The sequence below is a fragment of the Lactuca serriola genome, chromosome 4, assembly GCF_051521515.1.
Source record: "Lactuca serriola cultivar US96UC23 chromosome 4, Lser_US96UC23_V15, whole genome shotgun sequence".
Taxonomy (NCBI): domain Eukaryota; kingdom Viridiplantae; phylum Streptophyta; class Magnoliopsida; order Asterales; family Asteraceae; genus Lactuca; species Lactuca serriola.
Window position 1 is genome coordinate 47,099,162 of NC_136411.1, and position 14,479 is coordinate 47,113,640.

Here is a 14,479-nt window from a genome sequence, read left to right on the forward strand (position 1 = left end):
GATCAGATATTCAAATGTTTATAGGGTCCAGCGTTATGTATGACTAAAATACACGAGTGATGCAAGGTTGGTGGAAGTTTCATGGATGAGTCGTGAGGGGTCAGTCGGCCAGTTATGAGATATTATCATTCCTCTAGGAGTGAGGATTAAGCGCTCGCCATGCTTATGTATATTGTTAGGGTGTTGTGATGACACTTGAGACAAATATGGGTAGGTGTGGAAGGTAGTATAGGCCCGTACTACTGAAAGCACAGGATCCATACGCATAGCAAGGAAGTCACAACCCCTAGGGCTTTGTTGGGAGTTTGTTCCCCGATTATTATATGGAAGGCCTGATATCTTCCTTGTATATTTTCACCATGGTGGTTACGAGGCGATTTTTTGACCGGATCCGGATCGGGATCAGGAGATGGCGATCAGGGTAGACCAGTAGTGCCCGAGACTATTGGGCAGATAGGGTCAGATGAGTTGGATGTTAGGATTTGAGAGATCCTGCATTATGAGGTTGCAACACTGTTTCGGTTTTTTTTTTGGTTTTTTTTTTTATAATTTATAATTTTTTGTATAAAAAATCCATTTTTTAAGTAGATATATGCTCGGTTTTAAAGATTTTAATTTTTTTTTCTTTCATTTTTTTCGTTTTTTTTTAAATTATTATTATTATTTCTTTTTATCGTGTTTTTTTCGTTTTTTTGGCTCTTTAATATCATTACTACATACTTGAAGATAGTAGGGTTTTTTTGTTTTTGTTATTATTATTATTATTATTATTATTATTATTATTATTATTATTATTATTATTATTATTTCGATTTTTTAAATTAAATATCAGTTTGAGTTTTAATTTTAACAATTATAATGTTTAAAATAAGAAGAATATTAATGATTATAATGTTTTCCGTTCATAAGTTTTTTTTTTGAATTATATTATTTTTGGATCATAAAATTTTGAATTATAAAATTTTGAATCATAACGATATTATGAATTATACATTTTTAGATCATATTAATTTGGATCATTTTAATTTTGATCATAATATATTGAATTAAATAAAGCTTTTGTTCAATATAACATTTGGATCGTTATATTTTTTAAATAATTTAATTTTGAATCATAAAAAATATAATAATTAAGGATCATTAAATATTTGAATCAAAATATGTTTAGATCATAAAAAGTTAAGAATCATAAACATATTGAATCATAAATATTTTGAATCATCTCTATTTACATCATATTATGTTCAACATTTTCTTTAAAAAACTTTTAATCTCTTAAAATCAAATTTGGTATCTAAAACAATTTATTTTTTAAAAATTCTTTTTACAAAGTCATTAAAATAGTAAGTAGAAGTATTACTTAATTTTTTATAATTTTTGGAGAATTTTTTTCTAGATTTTTCTATAATATATATATATATATATATATATATATATATATATATATATATATATATATATATATATATATATATATATATATATATATTCAAATTTTCATAATTGTGCTTATTTTGTATAGCATTAAAGTTGTAAGAACTTTGGTTTTTTCAGATTTTTTTTTCAAAGAAAAAAATTTATGGTCGAAAAACTAAGCGGTGGAAAACAAAATAAAAATTCCCACCAACCAATAAGGGTTGGAGACTTGTCATGATGGGGTGGGGGCACATGTCAGCTCCTGGAGAGGCTACATGACCGAATTTTCAATTTCTTTTTTCTTTTTTCTTTTTTCTTTTAGTCTTTTTGCTTTCGTCACTTGTACCCTCCAAACAATTAACATTCTCCGGAAATTATCAAAATCTCGCAATTAATTATGAAAATGTCATATCATCTCGCGAGATTTTAATGATAAATAAAATTAAAAACTGACAATTTATTTTTTTCAATCTTAAAGCCAAAATTATGTCCGCGGTTCCTACCACTTTTTGAGTTCCAACTTGATCTTTTATATATATATATATATATATATATATATATATATATATATATATATGACTTTAAGCGATATTTTTTAAATCTTTGCGTTAAGTATAAGCATTTTAGCCATAACGTGTCATGACAAACTTTTTTCCATGTGTTTGACCTATAATATCATAGGTTTGACCTACAAACATGCAACTTTATACTACGGAAATGTAAAAAAAATAATAATAATTAAAAAAAACGATAATTTCGTAAATTTGACTAGCAAAAATCATGAGATTTTTTGTTAATATATTTTTAATTTTTAGTTCTTATTATTATTTATTTATTTATTTATTTTTTTGAGGTACCAATCTTTAAAGAACATTTTTAGAACACAAGAGAGCTTATATGTTAGCACGAAGTATTAGATTAAGAGAGAAAAAAAGTTGTTGGTTTATCTAATGAAAGTAAAAATAATCAAAAAGAATTATATAAGTTTGACTTGCAATTATTGTCTATTCGCGCAAACGTCATGAGTTTTTCTTAATAGACAAAAGTGTAAAATTGGTCTTTAGGGTTTGCAAAAAACTATGGATAAAGTCTAAAAAAATGTTTGACTTGAATGAAAGATCCAAAATCAAGAAACTTGATTTTGGTCCTAAAAAGCTTAAAAAAACTATTTTGCCCTTTTAATATATTCTTTATTTTTTTATATTTATTTTAATACTTTATTAATTAGAAATTAAAAGCAAAAAAATTAGACTTCCTTATCTCTCTTTCTCTCTAACCTAACTAAAGTTGGCCAGATGCCTCTTCTGTCTTCATCTCAAAAATCTTTCATACGAGACCAAGCCATCTTCCACCTCTGGCCAGGCCTCCACATGCGACAACTTAATATCGCGTATTTGACTTCTTCACCCATTCGACACCTTCTGCAACTCTTTTAAGGACAAACATGGCGACTCAATGGGGTTGTGTGCACCCGATTTTCTCCTTGATGGTGTACCTTGCTTCTACTAGCTACTGAGTCGCCCGAGTTGTCCGAAACCCGTTTCTCCGACCACCACAAGAACCTAGTAGTCGTATACAGCTTGGAGTAATTCTTTTTTTAATTTGTCAGGCTTTAGGGTTTTCAGAGAGGGTTTATGGTTTGATTTCGAGATCGAAGATGAGGGCTTTAGGGTTTTCAGAAGCGATCATTGGGGTAACTGATGGTTTAGGATTTGATATTTCCAGGTGCTCTTCGAAATATGTTTGATGATGAAACGAAGATGCATGATCAAATTGTTTCTTTGAAGAAGTTGAATTCTCGAAGCTGATGAACGAAGATTAAGGATCGAACAGTTTTGATGATTCTGTATTGGAGATTTAATCAAATTGATTTTCTATTTTGTGAAGATTGTAGTTTAGTTGAATTGTAATAGAGATTCTAGTTTTGTTTTCTTTTTCTCTCTAAGTCGATGATCCAAATCATCTGGTTTTAGTTAGGTATCTGTTCAGCTGGATTTTATGTTCTTATGTATGTGTGTAAGGTAGGATTAGCAGGTGATGGATGATGAAGAAGATGAGAAGGAAGTCAAAGAGGAAGGGAGAGAGAAAGCAGGGTATGATAGAAAGGGGTGGTTTGGATTCATCGATGTGTGTTTTAAAAGGATGAAAATTTACAACAAATATGTCGGATTCAAGCAACAATAATGAGAGGAATATGTTTTTTTTTTTAGAGAGAGAGAGAAGGGGGCGGGGGGTGAAGGACCAGGTGGCCCAATTTTTTTATTTGTTTATTTTTAATTAATATATCACTAAAGAAAATGTTAGAAAATGCAAAAAAGAAAATTAAAAGGGTAAAATCGTTCTTTTAGGTTTTCTAAGGACCAAAACCATTGAATTTTTTTAATTTTAGAACTAAAACCACGGAAAATTCTTGATTTTGAACCGCTCATGCAAGTTGGAAACTTTTTGGAACTATCCACATGTTTTTGCAAACCATAGGGACTTTGGAGAGTAATTTCAACATATTTTAACCCAACTACTTAAACATGGTAAAGGTAGGACTTGGAGAGTAATTTCCCCCCGGATTATGCGTAAAACAACTAAACAATTGTTTTAAGGCCGAAATTATAGTGTTCGACATAATACAAGGACCATAAATGTAAATTAGCCTATAACTTAAGAAGGTTGCAAACGGACGACGGAAAATTTGTGAATGAAGTGAGGCATGTCGCTTGGTTATTATTATTATTATTATTATTATTTTGGTCAACCTAATTGGAAAACAAATCTAAACTACAAATCCCGATCCATTCACTCGATCATACACCAATACCAAAAAAATAAAATACAAATTTAAACCTCTGTTTCATCAATCCTGTCGTCGTTCTCCTTCTTTGTCGTCTTCTTCAACTCCTGTAATTTCTTTATATTCAAGAAGAAATCAACCATTACAGTTTCATAAGAAGGCAATTTCTCGTAACCAGGGAAGTAATTTATATCAATCACCAGATACCCATCTCCTTCACCATCTCTTATCATATCGAAATTAAACAGGTGCAATCCAAGAGCCTTTCTCAGTCCCTTCGCCACCTCAACGAGGAATTCAGTCGCCGGCATCTTTAGCTCCTCACCGGAGTTATTATCGCTCCTTCCGTCAGCGATTACAGCACCTGATATCCGAGAGAAACTTATAGCTCCACCGGAGTCTGATGCAATCTTCTCTATGGTGTCCTTAGATAGATCCGGCAACGAACTCCGTTTCACACATTTAACGTAGTCGTCGGCTACATAAACCTTGAAGATGGTCCCGCCGTGGTTCACAAACTGTTGCAGCACCATGGGTGGCTCCAGTTTGATTTCTTTCATTAACCCATCATGGTTGAACACCAGTGACATATCGTGCGCTTTAGTGGTCCCGTCGGCAAGCAGGGGTTTCGCTATCACCGGAAAATTCAAACCACTTGTAGTTTCGACATTTTTCAAAGACTCGGAATCTTGAACTAGGATTTGGTTTGGGATTTTGAGTTGGGGTATGTTGAGTTGAGAAACGGGTTCGAGCATGGAGATGCGGTTGTGGAGGCGTTGGATGGCGGAGAGAGGGTCGATGATGGTGGCGTTGGGGTTGTGGACGGAGAAATTCTGGAGATTGAGGTTCCATTCATCGCCGTAGACCTTGTGAAGGATGCAGTCGAAGGGAGCTTGATCGGTGAGTGGTTTTGAAACGTCGATTGATATGAAATCAATGCCTCGTTCTCTAGCGAAGTCGATGAATGATGGCACCATGAAAGCATTAATTTTTCTTGCGGGTAAAGCATAACCCACGTGAAAGAGATTCCCTTCTGTTTCGAATTCTGACATTTCGTCGACTTCTTTCGGAGAGAGAGAGAGAGAGAGAGAGAGAGAGAGAGAGAGAGAGAGAGAGAGATGGGTTTCTTCAATGAATTCACTTGGCTTTATACACGAAAGCTTCCATTTAATTCTTGAAAGAAAAGCATATTCTGCCAAATTCAATACCCACTGTTTTAGGCGTGTGAATGTAACGTGTAAATTGTAATGGAGTTGGTATGGTAAATATAATATTTTTGAATCAGTATACATAAATATATCTGATTTTTAATTACATTATAACGATCGTATTAAAAAGGTCAATTTAGTAAAATAAATTAATCAGATAAAAACAATGTGTTAACTTAAATCGAAAATCATCGAAAATTTATTTTAATTGTTTTAATATGAAATGAATTATTATCTTGAAATTTAATTTTTTATTCATATGGAATATACAAATTATTTCTGAAAATACAAAAAGATGTTAACAAAACAATCTAATTCAACATTTTTTTTCCATTAGTATAAAAGACTATTAATTTAATGCAATTTTTTAAAACTATTCATCATTTAAAGTTTCTTACACTCTAAGATATAAGATATGGATATGAACGTATCAATATGAGATCTGTGTACATGTTCCTCACTCGATTAATAGTGTAGTGGACTTTAAGACTTTGATGGGTTTTCTGTGGTAGCGCAACGAGCAATATTGTGGCAAGTCCTTCTCTCATAGGAAATGCATAATTATCATTTATGAACATATAAAGGAAATATTTATTACATGACCACCAAATGTCCAAATTGAATATTAACAACAAATAACTTTTGATCTAGTGGTAATAAGTGATTTTTATAAATGAGAGATTATAAGTTCAAGATCTTTATAAGAAATAGCGGTATTTAAAAGTATATTAGCTATAGCTAGTTTGTCGTTTAAACGGAAAATAAAAGAAATAAAAATAAAAGAAATAATAAATTTCGAAATTGAGAAAGAGAGATGTATTTAAAAAAAATGCAATTTTTTCAAAAGTTGGTTATATGAAAAAAAAAATTAAGAAAGTATGACTATGACCATTATTATAATAGTAAGGCCACCGTCGCTTAAAAGGCCATATAAACTTACAAATATGCCATGTCATCTAATGACCGTGAAAGTCTAGCAAATGAAGGTGGACTAACTTTTTATTATAATATTAATGTTTATATTAAATGTTGTACTAACTAATCAAGTTTTATATATATATATATATATATATATATATATATATATATATAGTATTAAATGAGAACACTTAAAAAGTTTGAGAACGCGAAAACAGATTATAATCTTCTAAATAATTAGATCTAGGGCTATTAATAATCGAGTCATTTATGTAAATTATAAAATTGACGGGTTAAATATGTAACTTGAAATGGTGATAAGGGTATAATAGAAAATCCAAATAATAGAAATAAATGGCAATTTCTATAATTTAGGTATGATATTAAATTGAATCGTTGTTTCTCTCAATTTCAATACATACTAAACCCTAATCTATTTGCTTTTTTTATTGCCGGCCGTACACCCCATCTTTTTCACATTTTGCCGCAATTGCCATCAATGTTCATATCTCACCATCGCCTGCCTTCATCCTTTTTTCCAGCCTTCATCATTGATCAGAGGAGAATAGGTTTTGAAACTAAAAAAGAAGCAGGAAAACAATCACCACCATTGTTGTGCGCTGTCATCATCACTCGCTGCCACTACCACTGACCACCTTTGAACAACCACCACCACCCAAGACGTTTCCGTTCACCTCCGCCGCACCTATGTTTTGCCTTTCACCGCCCCGACGATCTTCAAAATCATCACCGAATTCCCCTTTGTTCTTGATGCTTAAATCTTAGTTTTGACAAAGTCTCGTGATGTGAATAAGTTGCAGATTGGATTCACGGTAATCAGATTCACGTTCTTGATGCTTAAATCGTAGTTTTGACAAGCGCCCCAGAAAGCTCTCCCCGGTTCGCCACTTTCATTTTAACTTGCCTCGTTCTTCATTTTTCTAGGTGAATTGCAGACCACTATTCTTCATTTACACATCAACCCTATATTTCTTTGTTCTAATTCATCTTATACCAACCCTTATAATTGATGGAAGAGATAGCCATACGAAGCTATAATCAGATTCAAAGTAATAAAGTTGTGCACAAAAACTGTTTGATGAAATATATGAAAGAGGTATTCATTTATGAATACCATGGTATTCATTTTGTTAATAGAAATGTATTTATTTGTGAATAGCAGTGAGATCATCATGTGTGAATGAGTATATTTAGTTATGATTAGAGATATTCTTTTTTTCATTTGTGAAGCATGGTATTCATTTGTTAATAACAATGTATTCGTTTGTGAATAGGAGTGTAATCATGTGTGAATGTGTGTATTTATTTATGATTAGAGATATTTTTTTATGAAGAAATGATAATTTTTATACTCCTTTTATTTTTAGTTTATTCAAAAAAGGAATTTGATTACTTGTAAATTGATGTGCATTCATTTGTGATTGGAGTAGTATCAGGTTTTTTGAAAAAAAAAAACCTTTTATGAATACAAATGTAATGATTTTGGGTTTGATTACTAGTAATTTTTTGAAAAAAAAACATGAAATCGGAGAATTTTTATTTTGAAAAAAAAAATTAATTTTTTTTAGTTTAAAATTTTTTCTTGATAAAAATGTTTTCTATATTCTATTAATATGAAAAGTAAAAAATCAAATATTTCTTTCTTTTTTGGTAACTAATCCTAAATTTAAGGGAATCTGATTCAATTTTATTTATTTTAATTAATTAAAATATACAATTACTAATACGCCCTTATATATTGATTGGTCCAGAATTGTTTGCGCGTTCTCAACCTTTTAGGTGTTCTCATTTGATTATTCCCATATATATATATATATATATATATATATATATATATATATATATATATATATATATATATATATATATATATACATATATAGGAGTAAGATCAAATGAGAACACCTAAAATGTTGAGAACTTGAGAACAGATCTGGGTCATTTAAATATTTAGATCTAAGGTTATTATTAAACGGACGATTTATGAAAAATTCTAAAACTACGGGCATTAAAGTGTAACTTTTAAATTGCCAGAAGGGCATAATAGGAAATGCAAATTTACATATTTCCTAGAATTTCTCACCATCTCTCCTCTTTCCGTTCATAATCCTGTATCTTTGTCTCCCTCGCTCTCTCTCTAGGGTTTCAAAATAAACGCCTCTCTCAATGAATTTGGTTCCCTTTTCTTCCCTCTCTTCCCATCGATCGATCCACTGCCGTCTTACCCCAACTTCGGGTTTGAATCCACGTATCAAATCAACGACATTGGATTCTAGTTCCACAACAATCATCGACGATCCGACATCGGCTTCCGCTTCAGAAGAAGAAAGTCCAGCAAAAATCGACGCTAGGGTTAGGGTAAAGGTGTCGTTGATGTCCCTCTTCAGATTCAGGTATCTCGTTTTGTCGATCCAATTATGTAAAGTTGTTGGAAGTCAAAATTGATGGCCAAAGCAACATTTAATTTCCATTGCCATTGCAGGCTACATTGCTTTTATTCCTTCCCCATTGGATACGCTTCCTCCCTTTCTCCCTATTTCTGTAAAAATTGTATCCACCATCGATTGTGAAAAGCACGTTGCAGGTTTCATATTTGAATCTGGGTTTCATTGTAAACAGCCAAGGCATCAGTTCTTTATGTTATTTTGTTCAAGACATCAGTTTATATTATTGTATCTTATTCGATCGAATATATTCCAGACTGAGTTTGTGATTTTCAGATGCTTTTTATAATCGACTTTCTTGATCGATTTATTATGATTATGCTCTTTTTCATGACTTCTCGCACTTAATTGTTCTTAATTTCAATTTTTATCTTTGATTCACAATATTTTAGTTATTCACTCACACATCGTTCAATTGGTTAGCCATCGTATTTGTTTCTTGGATTGTGAATTGACTTTACATTTCATTTGATCAATATTTTTATAGTTTCCTTCAATCAGATTACGAACACCATTTGCTGCTATCCAACCAAATTACGAACACCATGTTTGTTTATTGGGTCAAAAGACAAGACATATAAATTTGTTCATTGATCTATTCATCAATGAATAAGTAAAATGGGCTTAAGACGTTATGTTCTTTTTTTAACCAACACCTTATTCATTTATGAACATTGAATATCATAGTCTGACTTATTATATTACATTATTTTTTTCACTAATGTCTTATTCATTTATAAATATTGGGTTTTTATGTTGATACAAATACAATAGCTTGATCAGACAAAAATATACACATAGAAACAATGCTATGGAAAAGGGAAGTCAGGTGACACAAAAGATTAAGACGGTATGAGAAAAATCATCGCCGAACTACCACGCCTCTGTGACCCATCGGAGATCCACAACGAATCAATCTCTTTAACCGAGGAAGCCAAAGCCGATACCATATTAGAAATTCTTTGTCTCTTAGGAGTGTTTTCTATTCATTTATGACTAAATGTGTATTCATTAGTGATTAAATGTGTATTTAAATGTATCCATAAGATTAAATGCATATTCATTAATGATTGAAGCAATTCATATTTAGATGTTTTCATTTATGTGATGTTTCTTTAATTGTGTTTTATTCATTTATGAATATAAATTAATTCATCTATTCATTCAAGATTATTATTGGCTTTATTTATGACTATAAATATATATTTATTCACGCATGATTACTAATATTCGGATAAAATGATTAATAGGTCAGTATATTTGATGTGGTTGGTAAAAAAAAACTTAAAGCAAAATAAATAACGTTTTTTTTTAAATTATGCTAAAAACGTTTTTTAAAATCATTTTATTGATTTTGTTAATTTAAAAAAGATTATATAAGTTCCTAATATTTAGGTAAAAAATTTATTAACCATATTAAATCCCATGATTTTAGGAATTAATTAATTACTCATAAATTATCCATAATTAATTATATTATAAAATTCCTTTTATGCCATTATATGATGATTGGTTCACAACTGTTCTCGCGTTCTCAACCTTTTAGGTGACTCATTTGATCCTTTCCCTATATATATATATATATATATATATATATATATATATATATATATATATATATATATATATATACAGGGGCGGTCCTAGCTAGGTGTCCGGTGTGACACCGACAACATCTAGTTTTTGCGCATGTAGTAGAAAAATTTTTGTCCTTTTTTTTTTTTTAATTTTTACCTATTATGCCACTACGTAAAAAAATCGTGCAACTACTAAATTTTTTTTGAGCAACTACGTAAAAAAAATTATCATTCTATCGGGAATTACCAACTGAAAAAATAATAATAATGAGCCCAATGTTTTAATCAATTATTGTCTAATAACTCAATTGCCCAAAGCCCCAAATAAAACATTAATTGGATAACTTAGCAATTGAGCTAATTGCTTGTAAGAAAATAGTCCAATCCTAATTAATTGACTAAATGTATTATCACTACAAAAAAGGAAAAAAAATTTAAAAAAATAACGACTACATAATCGATTAGTCGACTTCGTCCTTGGCTCGTGACCTTTTGTTCGGTTGTCGCACTTCGCATAATCCTTCATCGGTTCCTGACTTCCAATCCTTCCATTGTTTGATCGATCAATAATCGGGTGAAGCATGTAACAAAATCGACTTCCTTCAATTTCTACTTTCTTGGTTAACAAAATCGACTTCAAATCCCTAGAATGAAGCAAGTAAGTTTTTACCAATTCATTTAGGTATTTGAAATTGATATGCTTTTTTTGAAGTTATTGATTGGCTTGGGTGAAATTGATTTGTTTTATTGAAGTTATATTGTTTTCTTAGGTTATATTGTTATGTTTTATTGAATTTATTGTTTGATTAGGTGAAATTGCTATGTTTTATTGAATTTATTGTTTGATTAGGTGAAAGCAACTTGTTTTTATTGAAGTCATTGATTAATTAGGTATAATTGTTATGTTTTTATAGGTTAAACTAAGTGGGTTTTTTTTAACAAAAGACAAAGACCTAATCCTAATGAAAGTTGTGAAGAATGTTCCCAAATATCAATCACCAATCAATCAATCCCTTCCGTTTCTAATTCTAATGCAACTCCACAGACACCAATCACCAATCAATCAATCCCTTCGGTTTCTAATGCAACTCCACAACACCATGCTCTCACCAACCTAATGATAATGTTGACTTGAAAGATCTTCCAAAGGACTCGGCAGACAGACCAAAGATTACAAGTTACAAATCAAATATAAGAGATGATGTAAGAAAAGCGTATTTGCTTCAAGGACCTTGTCAAGTAAGGGCACATAAGTTTCCAAAAAAAATAGGTGATAGATTTAGAAGATTCGTTCCTTCATGGTTTGATAACTTTGATTGGTTGGAATATAGTGTGAAAAAGAATAGTGCATATTGTTTATATTGTTATGTGTGTGGAGACCTCATGGGACAAAAAGGAGGGAGAGAAGCATTTGTTTCCCAAGGTTTTGATACTTGGAATAAAAAAGATGCATTTCGGACTCATGTGGGTGGTGTTGATAGTTTTCACAACAAAGCAAAAGAAAAGTGTGAGTTTTTAATGAGGGAAAAACAAGCTATTAATGTAGTCTTAAGGAGGCAAACCGAAGCGGAGGACCATAAATATAAATCTCGATTACGTGTTTCTATTATTGTTGTTAGACTTTTATTGAAAATCGGTTTACTGTTTCATGGTAATGAAGAGTTGGTTAACTCGGAAAATAGAGGGTTTTACATTGAAGTGTTAAAAGCCATTCGGGAGACTAGTGAAGATATTTTCAACGATACATTAGAAAATGCTCCTAAAAACTATCAACTAATTTCCCCTAAAATTCAAAAGAATTTGTCCAATGTTTTGCACAATAAGTACTTTTGAGTATTCGTGAAAAGATTGGTCAAGATGTCTTTGCTTTACTAGTTGATGGATCTAATGATGTTTCAAAAAAGGAACACATGGCTATTGTTTTGCGTTATTTCGATAGTCTTGGCTTTGTGAAAGAAAGATTCATAGGACTAGTGCACGTGAAGGACACATCCTCTTTGACACTAAAAAATGCCATAAATGAAGTACTTACAAGTAATAAGTTGAGTTTTAGTCACACAATTTATTCTTTACTTTTTTGTTATTTCACTTTAATTTAATTCGGTTTATGTGTTATATATATATATATATATATATATATATATATATATATATATATATATTGTTTTAAATTTTAATAGATAAGAGGACAAGGTTACGATGTGGCTAGCAAGATGCGAGTAGAATTCAATGGTTTGAAAGCTTTGATATTACAAGAGAATGACACAACTTTTTATGTACATTGCTTTGCACACCAACTTCTATTAGTAGTTGTGGCTGTAGCAAAGAAGCATGATGGTGTTAGTGACTTTTTTGAGCAAATTTTGTTGGTGGTTAATGTAGTTTGTGTCTCGTGTAAAAGAAAAGACTTACTATGAGAACAAGCAAGAGAAAGGGTGCAAAAAGGCTTGTGTAGTGGTGAACTTGAAACCGAAAGAGGGTTAAATCAAGAGACTACACTTGTTCGAGTGGGAGAAACAAGATGGGGGTTCACATTTCAACACACTCACAAGTTTGATGAAGTTGTTTGTGGATGTTCTTGTAGTTTTAGATTTTGTGAAAGATGAGGGAAGGTCATTGGCAAACCGTCAACAAGCATCCGAAATCTTAGCATATTTTAAATCATATGAGTTTGTGTTTTACTTACATATAATGTATGACATTTTATGCCTCACGGGTACATTGTCAAAGCAACTTCAAAGAAAAGATCTAGACATTTTAGAAGCGGCTTCGATGGTTAGAGGGACAATGGAGGCATTGCAATCTTTTAGAAACACATGGTTTGCTAGCATTTTGCCAAAGTATCCTCTATTTTGTCAAACACATAAAATTGATACTTTAGATATGGAAGAGTTGTATATTGGTGCGAGAAACCGTAAGACTACAAAGACTAATAGGTTTCATTTTGAGGTTGAAATCTTCAACACGGTGGTAGATATGCAACTTACAGAATATCAGGTTCGATTTAGTGAAACAAGCACCCAGTTACTAGAATACATGAGTGCTTTGAGCCCCTGTGATTCATTTGCACAGTTTGACAAATCAAAGTTGTTGAAGTTGGGTAAGTTATACAAGTATGACTTTGATGATCTGGATATGAAAGACCGTGAAGGACGACTTGAGATAATTTATCACTCTTACATCAAAGATGAGCGCTTCACTAGTTTGAAATGAATTTTAGACCTTTCTCATTTGATGGTTAGTACGGGGAAACATCGGTCTTATCCTTTGGTTTATAAGCTTTTAAAGTTGGCTTTGATATTACCCGTAGCGATCGCAAGTGTAGAAAGATGTTTTTCAAAGATGAAACTTTTGAAGACCGACTTGCGTAACAAAATTGGCGATAACTTTTTGAACGATGCATTGCTTTGTAATGTCGAGACCGAAGCACTTGCGAAAGTTGAGAATGAAAAAGTAATGGAGCGGTTTCAAAAGATGTTTGCACGAAGATGACAAATTTAAATTGTAATAGATCGTTGTTATATTATGTTTAATTAGATTTTTTTTTTGTATTAGACGTTTTATATTATATTTGATCGGATTTTTTTTATGTTTTATATTATGTTTGACCGGAAAAAAATTATGCAACCCCTACTATTAATTTATGTGCCCCCCCTTGTGTGTGTGTGTGTATATATATATATATATATATATATATATATATATATATATATATATATATATATATATCACTGTTGTAAAAATCCTGACTAGGTCCCGATTAATCCCTAAGCGCTATTTGACCGATTAGATGACACTTAGCGATTAATCCATTCATAAATAATGAGTGAAACATTATAAAACGATGAAATTTTAACATTTTGAAGAAGTTTTATTTCAATGGAAACTATTTGAGGCATGATTAGTGTTGTATTAATCATATTAACCTATTTTGTTAATCATATTAGTGGTATTTACGAACTTTGATATGATATTATTCATATTTAATTTTTTAAAATTCAACAAATTAACAATTAATGTTACTCGATTAATCCCCCAATAAATTTCCACTTAGCCAATTAATCCCTTGACCCTAGTCCATCGACTAGCAAACGTTAAGCGTTTTTTACA

The 14,479-nt window shown here is 31.2% G+C and overlaps 2 protein-coding genes across 2 annotated transcripts; one reads left to right on the top strand and one right to left on the bottom strand.

Moving 5' to 3' along the window:
* Nucleotides 1-4,248: 4,248 nt before the first annotated feature.
* On the bottom strand, nt 4,249-5,253 carry LOC145098327 (inositol-tetrakisphosphate 1-kinase 5-like). Its single transcript, XM_079035965.1, has one exon. It carries the CDS (start codon nt 5,251-5,253, stop codon nt 4,249-4,251), a length of 1,005 nt encoding a protein of 334 aa, XP_078892091.1.
* Nucleotides 5,254-11,752: 6,499 nt separating this feature from the next.
* On the top strand, nt 11,753-13,582 carry LOC145098328 (uncharacterized). The gene is made up of 4 exons (XM_079035966.1): nt 11,753-12,192; nt 12,309-12,393; nt 12,752-12,848; nt 12,954-13,582. The coding sequence occupies exons 1-4, from the start codon at nt 11,753-11,755 to the stop codon at nt 13,580-13,582; spliced, it is 1,251 nt and encodes a 416-aa protein (XP_078892092.1).
* The last annotated feature ends 897 nt before the right edge of the window (nt 13,583-14,479 follow it).

Bases quoted from the DNA above. Each gene is read 5' to 3' on its own strand.
- LOC145098327 (XM_079035965.1), bottom strand. From the start codon at position 5,253: ATGTCAGAATTCGAAACAGAAGGGAATCTCTTTCACGTGGGTTATGCT.
- LOC145098328 (XM_079035966.1), top strand. From the start codon at position 11,753: ATGGGACAAAAAGGAGGGAGAGAAGCATTTGTTTCCCAAGGTTTTGAT. The intron at 12,193-12,308 runs GTACTTTTGAGT...TTATTTCGATAG, and splicing joins TCCAATGTTTTGCACAATAA to TCTTGGCTTTGTGAAAGAAA. The intron at 12,394-12,751 runs GTACTTACAAGT...TGGTTAATGTAG, and splicing joins TAAAAAATGCCATAAATGAA to TTTGTGTCTCGTGTAAAAGA.